Consider the following 13,367-nt stretch of genomic DNA (forward strand, 5'->3'; position numbering starts at 1 on the left):
AAATCAGTGTATTGCAGTGACAGAGTAAAGGGATTTTCTCATTTTGCTCTTTAGAATCATTGATTCAAAACCTCCCAACACCCAGCCTATAGGAGATCTCTATCTTAAGCTGATTGCTATGCCTGTTCAGTTTCTGAATTAACATCAGACAACAGATAATGTGCTTAAACTCACTAGCACAGGAGTGTGCAGTATTGTCTACCTGGCTGATGACCTGCAATGCAGGAGGAGAACCAGTTCCGTAAGTCACTCTTGGCCCTACGTCTCTTGAGTTGTGTCAGGCCCAGAAAGAGGTTGCTTGGTTCCTTTGTCACCTGAACATAGCTTGTAGAAAGTTCTGTCCTAGTGGATTGTAGTGACTCTTACTGACGCTGCTGTTCTTAAATTAGGTGACCATGGGAAACTCCGAGAGTCAGTACACACTACAAGGACCTAAAAATCATAGCAATACTATTACTGGTGCTAAACAAAAGCCTTGCTCCCTGAAAATTCGTGGCCTTCATGCCAAGGATGACAAGTCATTGCACGGATGGGGTCACGGAAGCAGTGGGGCGGGGTACAAGTCCAGGTCGCTGGCCCGAAGCTGCCTTTCTCACTTTAAGAGCAATCAGCCTTACTCATCCCGACCAGGGGGCCCCACGTGCAAAGCCTCCAAAGGCAGTGCCTACGCTAAGCACAGGACAGGTGCCGCAGGGTCAGATTTCCAGGGCACTGATGCCGCCTTCTCGCCCGAGAACGGCTTCCACTATGTCGGACGCCCGCTCGAGGAGAACCACTCGGCCTCGAGGGACTGCCGCAACGGGCACCTTCTCAACTGCTACGGCGGGAATGAGAGCATCGAGTCCACCCCGCCGGGCGAGGACCGCAAGAGCCCCCGGGTGCTCATCAAGACGCTGGGCAAGCTGGACGGGTGCCTGCGGGTGGAGTTCCACAGTGGCGCCGCGCCCCCGGGGGCCTCCCCATCGGGCGGCCCGGTGCAGCTGCTGCGTTACTCGGCCGGTTCCCCGCCCAGCCCGCGCACCTCCCCGGCCACCGCCGCGCGCCCCCGCTCCAGCAAGGGCAGCTCGCTCAGCTCTGAGTCCTCCTGGTACGACTCGCCCTGGGGCCTGGCCGGCGAGGTCAGTGAGGCAGAGGGCTCCTTCGTGGCACCCGACACGCCCGAGCCCGGCCTCCATGCTGGCTTCCCGACCAGGGATGCTCCAAAGCCTTTCAGCCAAAGCGCCTCCCTCTCGTCCCTCCGGGACCCCTACCCCAACGCCTCCCTGGGGAGCCTGGCCCCCGCGGCCCTGCGGCTTTCCGATGACTACATGGGCACCCGCGCCAGCCTCAGCACCCGCGTCTCCTTCGCCTCTGACATGGATGTGCCGGCCCGCGTGGAGCGCGGGGAGCCCGGGCAGTTCACGTCCTTCACCCTCCCTTGCCGCAAGTCCAGGGCCCTGGGCGAGGAGCCCTCCAAGAAGGACACCTTGAAAGCCAGGATGCGCCGCATCAGCGACTGGACGGGAAGCCTCTCCAGAAAGAAAAGGAGACTCCAGGTGAGTCAGGCTGGAGTGCCGGGAGAGATGCTCTTCGATTGGTTTTCTATCTGCAGAACGGTAAGGCTAGCTAGCAGAAGGTACTGCAGAGAGCATCCTGAGACTTAGATGAGCTTCTGAGAGTGGTTAGCCTAAGACTTGGCACGTCTTGTTTTCAGGGGTGTGTGTTTTCCTTTTGCATCAGACGTGCATTTTCACTCTAAACCCTCCACTCCAGTCATTCCCATTCTGTCCAATTTTGCGCCTCCTGTATTCTGGGGTCCTGTATTCTGAGATCCACAGGCCTCATCCAAGACCTAACCAAACTGTTCTTAGAAGGAACAGTGTTGGGGAGACTCCCCAGTGAATTGGTTACCTGAGTGCTCAGCTAAAGCTCCTTCTCAAAGCCTAGACAGAAAGGAAGAGAGAGACATTGTTGTCATTTTGGGATGAGTAGCCTTCCTGAGCTCGATATTACTTTGAAAAGTGAAAGTGAAGTTGCTTAGTCGTGCCTGACTCTTTGCGACCCCATGGACTGTAGCCTTCCAGGTTCCTCCGTCCATCGGATTTTCCAGGCAAGAATACTGGAGTGGGTTGCCATTTCCTTCTCCAGGAGATCTTCCCAACACAGGAATTGAACCCAGGTCTCCCACGTTGTAGGTAGATGCTTTACCATCTGAGCCACCAGGGAAGTCCAATATTACTTTGGGGAAATTAAAATTCCTATCGTTCATTTGGTACATTGGGGAAAAAAAATGTGTATAATCTCACCACCTCCTCATGGGGACAGCTAAGTGTTGAAAACATCTTGACCTGACCACATGGAATCACAAAAATACGATGTTGATAAAACAAGAATCATGATGGTGACAGTAATACTTTTAATGGGCATGTAAAGTTTGAATGGGGGAAACAAAATGACTTCAGTGCCAGCAAGGAAAGTAATAGTTTGCCCTCTTTGGTAATGAGAGGCAATTGCTAGGTTTTTTAATTGATCTTTTTTGTTTTTGTTTTTTTGCTTTTAATTATTTTTAGAAGGGAGAAAGTATACTTTATATATATATTTTAACTCACCTTAAGTAATATTGTTGAAGGAAATTCAAGTGACTTTAGGAATTTGTTGAAGGAAATTTAAGTGACTGTAAGAATTTGTCTCTAGTAGAATTGTGTTTTGACCATCTGAGATAGATACATAATTATAAAATTTTACAGAGTTTTAGGTGTAGAAAACAATACAGCTTCCCTGAGCAGATTGTTTCAGATCTATAAAATTTACCATTAGTTACTTCCTTCCTAGGCACAAAGTCCAAGCCCCCTGCCCCAATATTTTACTTTGTCCCTTTCTTCCTCCTCTCAGGAAGAGACTAAGAATAGATGATCAGTGTCCTGTTACAGAACTCTTCATATCCCTGCATGCAGTAATTTGCTTCCTCCTGACTCATTACTTGTTCAGGTCAAACCATTAAGTAGTAAAGATTTCTTTGACCTTTCTCTCAGCTGTCCAGTACACTTGACAACTGACAGCAATCAAATGTAAAGGGAAAGATAGCTCCTGCTTTCTGGAAACCTGCAGTCCCACGCAGACAACTTTCTCATCTTCTTGATGCAAGTGTTGTGTTGTCGACTTGTGTTCAGCACTCATCTCCCGGAACCCCTGATCCTGTTCCTCCACATCTCTTATTAGCATAGAGCATGGTTCTCTTCTGCATAAGTGGCCTGGCTTATACCTGGTCAGTTCCCATTCAGTTCGAAAGCAGACCCTTTGCCACTGTGGACTGACCGCAGTCCATCCTATGCAGACCCTTGCTGCCCAGCCACCCCTGGGAAGTGAACCTCCTTCAAGTCTGTATCATCCAGGACTTAACTGGGTGATTTGTAAGCCCATGGAGTTAAGAACAGAATGGTTACACAATCAAAGAATCTGAATCTGAAAGGACTTCCCCTCATTTGGGCTTCCCAGGTGGCACTAGTGGTAAAGAATCTGCCTGCCAATGCAGGAGATGCAGGTTGATCCCTGGGTCAGGAAGATCCCCTGGAGGAGGACATGGCAACCCACTCTAGTATTCTTGCCTGGAGAATCCCATGGACAGAGGAGCCTGGTGGGCTACAGCCTATAGGGTTGCAAAGAATCGATTTAGCCTGCACACACACCCTCTCTTTTTAAAATGAAGAAACTAATATTAAAGGAGTTTGACGATTTATGGCTAGTTAGTGGAGAAGCTGGGGCCAAAGCCTTTTCTGCTAAAGCTCAAATGTGCGTCTTTTCCACTCAGCTACATGGCCAAGGTACTCTTGATAACCACTAGTAATTTCATTGGAGTTATTGAGCATTAAGATAACAAATTATCTTGGATTTTTACATTTTGCTTGTGTCAAATTTTGATAATTTGTAAAGGTGAACAAAACGTACTCTTTTGGTAGGTATGCCACTTCCATTGGCCTTGCCTTTGTTTTTCTTCTTCCTCTTCTTTTTTTTTTTCTGGTTGGTTTTTGTTTTTGGTCATACTGTGTAGCTTGTGGGATCTCAGTTCCCCGACCAGGGATTGAACCTGGGCCACTGGGGAACACCTACTTTTGTTTTGCTTTTATAATTGAAGGTGAAGACAAAGTTTCAGTCCTTAAAAATACAGTCAGTGCGTAGGAACAGCAAAGTTTGTGACAGTGTACCATAGTCAAGGTACCGAATGCTTATTCTCTTACACGCACAGACTTCTCTATGCCAGTACACTAGGACTCAGAAGGCCTTCTCGTGATGGGTTATTTATTTTGAGTTTTTAAGAAAGTGATGTGAAAAGAGCGATCCTTTCTTTAGAGGGTTTTCAACCACTCTGTGGAGTTACAGCCTGAAAGCAAATTCATCACTTTATGGGAAAAAGCACCAAATTCACCGTGACATTCTTCACATGCCACTGTCCTTCTTTTCATAGTAATGGCCACTAGCCCTCTGCAGAAATTCCCTGGGACTCTGCAACTATGGACCAAGTGAAGATACTGAGTAGCTGGAAAAGGATATTCAGGCCGGGAGGGTGGGGGGATGTGTGTGCAGGAGGAGAGTGTGTGTTTGAAGCTGGTGAACTGTTGGTAGTGACGCAGCTGTTCTGAGACCGCTCCTTGGTACCTTTTCCATCCTGTGAGTCAGGTGGGCCAGGTTACACCGAGGCCACAAAAAGCCCTCAGTTCTCCGAGGTTGAGCACAAATCAAAGTCTGTGTCTTTCTCAAGCTGCGACTCTGGTCTGCACTGTTCCTCTCTGGGCTCCCAGGTCCACGGAGCAGTTTCCCTCTGGGACACCCCAAGCCTCCCGGACAGAGCGAGAAGAAACCGAGTGATGGTGTTTGAAGCACCCACTCAGGAGCCACGCCTTTCACATCTGTTTATTGGTCAAAGCGAGTCACGTGACCACGCCTAACTCCAAGGGAGGGGGGTTGGGAGGAGGGAATGGTCTTGCCAGGTACCCTAGGGGTGAACCCTGACCACTGCTGCAGAGTTTCTTAAAGAGGAGAATCAGGACACAGAGACCCCGGCTTTCTGACCCTCTTCATTTTAGACTCACTACCCCTTGAGGGCCCCATAGTCCCAGGGAATTTCTGCAGAGGACTAGTGGCTGTAGCTATGAAAAGAAAGACAGTGGCATGTGAAGAAGGACTTGGTGAATTTGGTGCTTTTTCCCATGAAGTGAAGAATGGTGATAAGAGTTTTCTTTTAGCTCCAAGGAATTTAGTGACATCTCTTGAGTTCCTCTTCACTCTTTGCTATAATGCTGTAGTGTCATCAAGTTATGTTACCTGTCATTTATGATCATCCAATGTGGATATGAATGGAAATTAGACTTTCTTACGTACACGACTAACACAGCACCTTAGTTTCACATGCATAGCACAGTGATTGGAAAATCCAGCTGAGACTGTTCAGGAGTCTATTCAGACTACCTTTCTTCCATATTCCTTCCTTCCTTCCTACTAACCTGAAAATGAGTCACTAGCTATTAGGATTCTAGATAGAAAGCTTTACAAATTTGTTAGAGAAAATTCACGTCTGTGTATAAGAATCAGTTATAAATGCTAAAATATGTGATCTTTTCTCCATTTTTCAAGAAGGAAAATTTGTCTTTTTCTCTGGTTGAACATTTAAAAGTTAGCACTATGACTTAAGTCTACCTTTTATGAGAACCAATGTCAGGAGGGCTGACAAGTTACACTTCGGTTTGACACTTGATGCCTTTCTCTGGCAGGGCTCTGCTGGGTTTGAAACGCCCCATCATAACTCTTGCTGGCTATCAGAAGCAATCCCAGTGTTCTGGGGCTATGAGTCAGAGAGTCCTATTCATAGCTGAAATAATGCCAATATGAGCTAAATGAGAAATATTCCTTCACCTCCTGGGAACATTTGAAGAGCAACACAGTGACAATGAGGAAAAAAAAAAACAGCACCTTAAACTATTTTGAAAGTTTCCTGTCCAAGTGACTCACCATAGCCGGCTTATTTGCTCTGTTCTTGCATAAGCATCAGGGTATAAATAAATCTGACTATGGGACATCATGTAAACACAGCAGAAGATAATATTTTCATTAGTAATAGCTATGTTTGGGCTCAGTTGTTTGTAGCCCTTGGGTATTTAGAAGCACTTGTCTAATTGATGTTTTTCCTACAAAACATAGCAGGTAATTGCCACTTGATTTCAGGATGAAATTTCTGGAAAGAAAACGCCTCCACACAGGGGAATATTCACCATAAGGTCTTCAGTCAATGGTCCTTGATCCCACTTTCCCTACTCTTTATTTTAATGGAGAAGGAAATCTAATTGAAAATTCACTAACTTCTGAATTAGAGTGTGTTGAGTCTCTGCAGAATTACCTTAACCTAAGCTCTAAATTTGAAATGTCAAGAGTCTTTTAAGTTATAAATGAAGCTTACTTTCTTTATTTTATTTTTTAAAATATTTGTTTGTTTGTTTATTTTTGGCTACATCAGGTCTTAGTTGCCGCACTCAGGATCTTGGTTATGTGCGGGATCTTTCGTGGTGGGCTCCTCTTCAGCTGAGGCACGTGAAATCTCTAGTTGTGGCTCGTGGGCTTAGTTGCCTCTTGACATGTGGGCTTCCCAGGTGGCGCTAGTGGTAAAGAACCCACCTGCCAATGTAGGACACATAAGAAAAGCAGATTTGATCCCTGGGTCAGGAAGATCCCCTGGAGGAGGGCACGGCAACCCACTCCAGTATTCTTGCCTGGGGAATCCCGTGGACAGAGGAGCCTGGCGGACTATGGTCCATGGGGTCACAAAGAGTCAGACACAACTGAAGTGACTTAGCATGCACATGTGGGATCTTAGTTCCCCGGCCAGGAATTGAACCTGCATCCCTTGCATTGGAAGGCAGATTCTTAACCATTGGACCACCAGGGAAGTCCTCCTAAGCTCACTCTCTGCTGAGAAATTTACTTACTGCTGTTGACCAATGAATGGCCTCTATGCAAGTTATTCTTCTTAAATGACTAGACCTCTAGTCTAGGTGATAGAGGAAACCTTCGTGTTTTTGGCTCTGTGCACGGCCAGTTCAATGTTACTGCATGTTGTCTTAAGAGGGGCAGTGGTTATTAGATAAACCTAATTTTATTTAGAACTGCTTATGTCTGATTTTGTGTCCAAATAAATATTAAAGACTCTTGCTTTGATATTCCCAGTGCTTAGAATAAAATGAGTGCTCAAACAAAGCAATGGGAATGAATATAGAGTATATTCCTTTCATGAAAAAATTCCCAAATTAAGTAAAATATATTAGTTATGAAATAACTACAGTTAAATAGCTATGGTTCTTAACAAGAACCCTTTGTGGATAAGGAACCCAGGTGCATGGTTTTTACTATCCAAAGAGGGAAAATATTATTACGATGCTAATGATCTTCACGTCTAGACCTGAGCAGGGGTTCAGAAGCTGAAACTGTTCACTGTGGGGAGTGGAAGAAATGTTTGTATATAACAGCACCTCCCTTGACTCTGAAACTAGTACTTCTTCTGTTTAGCTTAAAAATGATCCAGAAGGAAAACAAGACTATAAGAACAAGATTTCTTTCCTGGAAGGTCCTGATTCACAGTTAGCCAAGAAATTAGGCAGAAATCTTGACTAGTATGTTTTGAATATACTAACTCATTTTTTGATGCTAAGTGTAGGTTAGATTTAGGATGTGTGCATGCTAAGTTGCTTCAGTTGTGACCAACTCTTTGCCACCCTATGGACTGGAGCCCACCAGGCTCCTCTGTCTAAGGGATTCCCCAGGTGAGAATACTGGAGTGGGTTCCCATTTCTTCCTCCAGGGGATCTTCCCGAGTGAGGGATCAAACCCGTGTCTCTTACATCTCCTGACAGGCGGCTCTTTGCCACCAGCGCCGCCTGGGAAGCCCTAGATTTAGGATGATCAGGGATGCTTGGTTTTCCCTTTTTAAGCATTGAGTGCACCGGCTATACACTGGTTCAGGCAGTACTGTCCCTATGATTCTTCCTGGTTTGCAGACTTGATGATTAAAGATGTGTTAAAAAAGAAGAAAAACTCTTGCTTTGCAGCATTCCTATTAGCAAGCCACACTATTACATGCACGCTGTGCTGGGGAAGAGGTGCTTTGGCTATATGTAACCTCTGATGGGTGGCCATCTGCGTTGCTCACAGGAGCCGAGGTCCAAGGAGGGCAGTGACTACTTTGACAGCCGTTCGGATGGGCTGAACGTGGACACGCAGGGGCCCAGCCAGGGGTCTGTGTCCCTGTGGTCAGGGGGCTCCGCTCAGATCCTGTCCCACAGAAGTGAATCTGCTCATGCGATCGGCAGCGACCCCCTGCAACAGAACATTTACGAGAATTTCATGCGAGAGCTGGAGGTGAGCAGGACCAACACGGAGAACCTCGAGACGTCCACGGAGACGGCCGAGTCCAGCAGCGAGTCGCTCAGCTCTTTGGAGCAACTGGACCTGCTCTTTGAGAAGGAACAAGGGGTGGTGCGCAAAGCCGGGTGGCTCTTCTTCAAACCCCTCGTCACTCTGCAGAAGGAAAGGAAGCTGGAACTGGTGACCCGGAGGAAATGGAAGCAGTACTGGGTGACGCTTAAAGGTACGTGGTCTTCACCACCCAGAGGGTCCCAGGAGTCCTTTTCCTCTGCTCTCCTCTTTCCTAGGAAATGTCAGCGAGTCCAGGCTGGACTGGAGTTCATGTGCAGGCATCTGATCCAGAACCTTCCAGCCTGCTTTCCTCCAGACACCTTCTCAAAGCTGTATAATATGTTCACTTAACAGTCGTATGCATCCTTCATTCTAATAACTATTGCTTATTATTTTCTAGGGGTTTCGGTACCATTCTTTAATACTTATCCTGCATTTGGGGTATGGGAGGAGAGCCCTGGAGAAGTAACCAGGTGTAGTTGAGTTATTTGGAACATCGAGCATGGATTGTGCACATGTTCAGAACTCCAGAGAGGCAGTCCTCCCCAGCTTGTACAGTGAAGAATTTCATCCGCATCATTTGGTTTGTGTCACCCCATGTTTATGAGCTAAGAGCGTCTCACTGTCATCACAAACATGTGCTTTTTTTTTTTTTTTTTTGGATGCAGAGGAAATAGGAGAAAGCCTTTGCTTTGTGAGGAGAATAAAAGTTTTTCACACGCCTTACCGTTTAAAAATTATAATCGCCTCTCTCCTTGTGGATGGAGAGATTATTGGATGCGATCTGAGGCTCTGAGTCAGCATTGCGTTGCTTTATACAGATGTGAATGCCGAGCTCCCCCACAGCCTCGGGCATTTCTGCACAGCTGTCCTGAGACTCTTTGTCAGAGAACCTTGTGTGGTTCCTTGTTAGCAGCTGCCACCCTTCCTTGTCATGGGAGAAGGTGGAAACGGTGGTCACACTGCAGACAGTGCAGGTGAAAGGCCTGGAGCTGTCTGCAGTACTCCCCATATTTAGAAATTGTGAGCTTTGGGGAGCTGGCATCAGCTCATTACCCAGCACCCTCTGGGAAAAGGACACTGAGAAGCCATCTCATCTCTAGGCAACAGCTTCCCCCAGCAAACTGGAAGTTTTATGCACCCTGAGACCCAGCATCCCTCACGGTTGCAGCCCTCTTTTCCAGTTCTCGATTGGATCCTCGTGATACCTTGTGGCTGAGGAAGGCAAAGGGCTACCCTCTAGGGGAGACGGGGTCTTCTGCTGGATGACGGAAGAGATTTGGAAAGCTGGAATAATGGATTGGATCCAGCAAGATAACATTTTAAAGGGATAAGTTGATGCTTTTTAGGTTTAATGATCAAAGAACTATCCAAGTGCAGGAGAGGGAGGTGTGGCTCTACAGCATGTCAGGCATTTTTCTTCAACATAAAATGTATTTACTAAAATGGACGCTTTGGGATGTTGTTCCCTGCCTGCCTTGTGGCTTTGGAAACCCCCAGTGCACACGCCATGGTGGTAGGGGCTGGTGGTGGTGTGCGTCTATGTGTCTATATCCTGCTTTGAGAAGCACAGCTATTGGTGACCCCGAGGGGATGTAGAGCTGTGCTGTGTGGAAGATGGCATAACGATTTAGCAACATTTAACCTGGAGGAATGAGAACTGGGGTGACCGTGAGTATAGCAGTCTTCTGGAAGAGACACTGAGTTTATTCTGGTTTATCAGAGGTTGGGACAGGACTAATAGGTGGAAGACAATCTGATTGTGAATTAGTGTAAAACACACACGATGGGAAAAAATACCCCGAAACCTAGTGCTTTCCTGAATTTGTGCTCCTGGAGATGTTTGTGTAGTGCCAGGTTGTTGGAGGCCCCTGGGGAAATGCAGGCAGGTGTCACTTAAGGTTGAAAGAGGACGTCTCTAGAACACTGTCTCTCATCCTGGCAGCTGCCCGGGGAGCCTCTGGCTTCTGGGTTCAGGGGCACAGATAGTCCTGACTTGTCTCTGACCATTGTAAGATCCACGGTCCTGCCTGGGCCCTTGCTTGTTAAGCACTTGAAGCCCCATGGATAAAGGATGCTCTGTAGGTGACAGTGTTGTAAATCGCACATCCCTTTGTTTCCTTTGCAGCCCAGGAAAGGCTTGGGATGAAGATTTTTTTTTTCCCCAGAATAACCTATCCCATGTGTTTTTCTATGCCTCTTCTAGGAATTCAGTATGTTGAGTTCAGCTTTCTTGGCTTAGAATCCAAGCTGTAATATTTGAGCTTAACTGTTTGGTTTAACTGTAGTTAAAAGCGCACACACACACACACACACACAGACACACAGACACACACACACACACACACACACACTTAAGCAGAGTTTTAAAATTATCCTTGAAGTATCTATGTAAATAAAGTTGAAGCAGTGCTTTTTAGAGAGCAGCTATCAGCCAACCATCTGGTTGCCCACCTACATTGAATGTATAGGTATGCTAAGGGCACACATGTTTTTTAGGGTTTAGAGGATGTAATAAAATTTTAACAAGGGTGATTCTGCTTTCCAGCTGTCTTTTCCAATGAGTGAATTTACGGGTGGTTCACAGGGGACTTCCCGGGCAGAATGTTGGCAGGGGGGATAAACTGTCCCTCAGAATGCACAATAGGTGGAGTGTTCGGACTGGCAGCATCTTGGTATCTCCCCAAAATGACTTTTACTTCCTCTAGTTAGAATGATTCAAGCCCCGGCCTCTGGGAGCTCAGTGTTAAGGGAACTGGGGTGTGAACACTAATCCATGGGAAAGAATTTGGACTGGGGTGGAGCTGGCACCTCTACCCTGGTCCTCAGGGCCCCGGGTCATGGGATGTTGCATGTGCAGCGGCAGCATCAGTCAGACTTCTCCTGATGGAAAGATTGGAGGGTTATTTCTAAGTACATCGTGGCTGGAACAAGAGACTGGCTCAGACCTGCAGCAGCAGTTCAGGCCATAAACCTCATGCCCCTTCTGCTTGTTCTAAGAGGCTCTCACAGCCTCTGCATTTGGATGCGTGTTGACTGTGGGAGGAGAGATTGCTCAGTTCTCCACTCAGAGATCAAAGAGTACCATGCCTCGGGGATGCTGTTTCTGGGGGCAGAGCTGGGGTCATGCACTTTCTTTTCTCCTGAGTTCTATGCTGTGCTGGGTTCCATTGTAAACTTGTGTGTCCGTGTTTCCTTATCTCCCTTATTCTCGTCCCTTTCCTACATGGATCCTCAGGACACGTGCCAGGGACAGTACTGTGCTTTTCTCTTACGCAGGATGCACGCTGCTGTTTTACGAGACCTATGGGAAGAATTCCACGGATCAGAGCAGTGCCCCCCGTTGTGCCCTGTTTGCAGAAGACAGCATAGTGCAGTCTGTCCCGGAACATCCCAAGAAGGAACATGTCTTCTGCCTCAGCAACTCCTTTGGGGATGTCTACCTTTTCCAGGTACTGCTGAGCTTTCTAAACGGAGGATGGAGGCGAGATCTTGTGTCCTGTTAGGACGAGAAGGATCAGAATTAAGAGGCATGACTTAGCAATGAAATAGAGTAAGAGCTGTTAGATTTTGGATTAAAGTTTAAGCAAGAGAACTGGCCTCTGCCAACTACCAGGCACCCTGGGGCTATCACCATTCAGTCGTTCACCCAGCAAGCATTTCTTGGGCGCCTGTGTGCCTGCGTGTGTGCCAAGTCGATTTAGTCGTGCCCGACTCTTTCTGACCCCATGGGGTGTATCCCGCCAGGCTCCTCTGTCCATGGGATTCTCCAGGCAAGAATACTGCAGTGGGTGGCCATGCCCTCCTCCAGGGGATCTTCCTGACCTCGGGATCAAACCCATGTCTCTTACATCTCCTTCATTGGCAGGCAGGTTCTTTACCACTAATGCCATCTGGGAAGCCCTGTATTTCCAGCATTCCACTCAAATTCTCGATATTTACAGACAACTATTTTAATATTATTGTGCCCTCCCCGAAATGTTCTTTTATTGTAATTTTTCATAATTGAGTCTGTACCATGGACATAATTTCATATTCAGGTTTCAAAATGTAGCATTTTGCTCCTAATATTTCCTCGTCTTATTAAAATTATGAAGGTAGCCTGCTTTTTTAGAGAGCGATGAGATGTACACTGAGGAGTGAATATACCCTGTTTTTTCTTTCTTTGTATTTTTGTTACTCTGCTGCTGGTGAAAGCTTGATTCTAGTTTGTCTTCCCGTCATATCTGGGGCCATGTGACACCCTTGATGCTCTCACAGGCCCTCTGGAGTCACGGAAGCCTGCAGATCTATGTTGAGTGTGTTTTTTAAAATTAAACAGTTTTTATGAAGTGGAGATATTTGGGGATTTTACACATCCACGCTCAGGCTGCCACTCTGGAGAACACTTGTGTGGAGAAATAATTCCAAATTGCTTCCCTCTCCCCCCACTGCCCCCTCTGTGTTTAGGCCACCAGCCAGACAGACCTGGAGAACTGGGTCACTGCCATCCATTCGGCCTGCGCATCCCTCTTTGCAAAGAAACACGGCAAAGAGGACACAGTCCGGCTGCTGAAGAACCAGACCAGAAACCTCCTTCAGAAGATAGACATGGACAGCAAGATGAAGAAGATGGCAGAGCTACAGCTGTCGGTGGTGAGCGACCCAAAGAACAGGAAGGCCATAGAGAACCAGGTACAGGTTATCTATAGTGTCTCCTCCCGTGACTCACCTCCCTTACGGCAAACTCAGATGGGGGAGCTGGTTCTTATATACCTCTGGAGGAAATAGTTTCTGTGGTCTCTCGGTCCAAGTACTTAGATGGTCGCACTTTTGTCATATGGCAAGTACGATCTGCTTTGGTGGCTGTATACGTATGGTGGAACATTTTATGACCAAATCTTGTTTCCTAGTATTGAGTAGCTCCTGTTTGCCTAGCTGATTCTGTGACT

At 46.9% G+C, this 13,367-nt stretch overlaps 1 protein-coding gene across 37 annotated transcripts in view; it reads left to right on the top strand.

Annotated features, from left to right (window-relative positions):
* The window catches only part of TIAM2 (TIAM Rac1 associated GEF 2), a 230,158-nt gene that overhangs the window by 116,012 nt on the left and 100,779 nt on the right, over positions 1 to 13,367 (top strand). For 35 of the 37 annotated variants that reach the window (XM_081529173.1, XM_081529179.1, XM_081529192.1 and 32 more), the window contains 4 exons: positions 390 to 1,535; positions 8,173 to 8,608; positions 11,716 to 11,888; positions 12,886 to 13,110. In XM_081529173.1, coding sequence (XP_081385299.1) covers positions 396 to 1,535; positions 8,173 to 8,608; positions 11,716 to 11,888; positions 12,886 to 13,110 — 1,974 coding nt within the window. In that variant the 5' untranslated portion in view covers positions 390 to 395. The remainder of the gene's footprint in view (positions 1 to 389; positions 1,536 to 8,172; positions 8,609 to 11,715; positions 11,889 to 12,885; positions 13,111 to 13,367) is intronic. The other 2 variants (XM_081529202.1, XM_081529203.1) reach the window with 1 other exon arrangement.

The sequence above is a fragment of the Giraffa tippelskirchi genome, chromosome 9, assembly GCF_054371585.1.
Source record: "Giraffa tippelskirchi isolate mGirTip1 chromosome 9, T2T-mGirTip1v1.2.pri, whole genome shotgun sequence".
Classification (NCBI taxonomy): domain Eukaryota; kingdom Metazoa; phylum Chordata; class Mammalia; order Artiodactyla; family Giraffidae; genus Giraffa; species Giraffa tippelskirchi.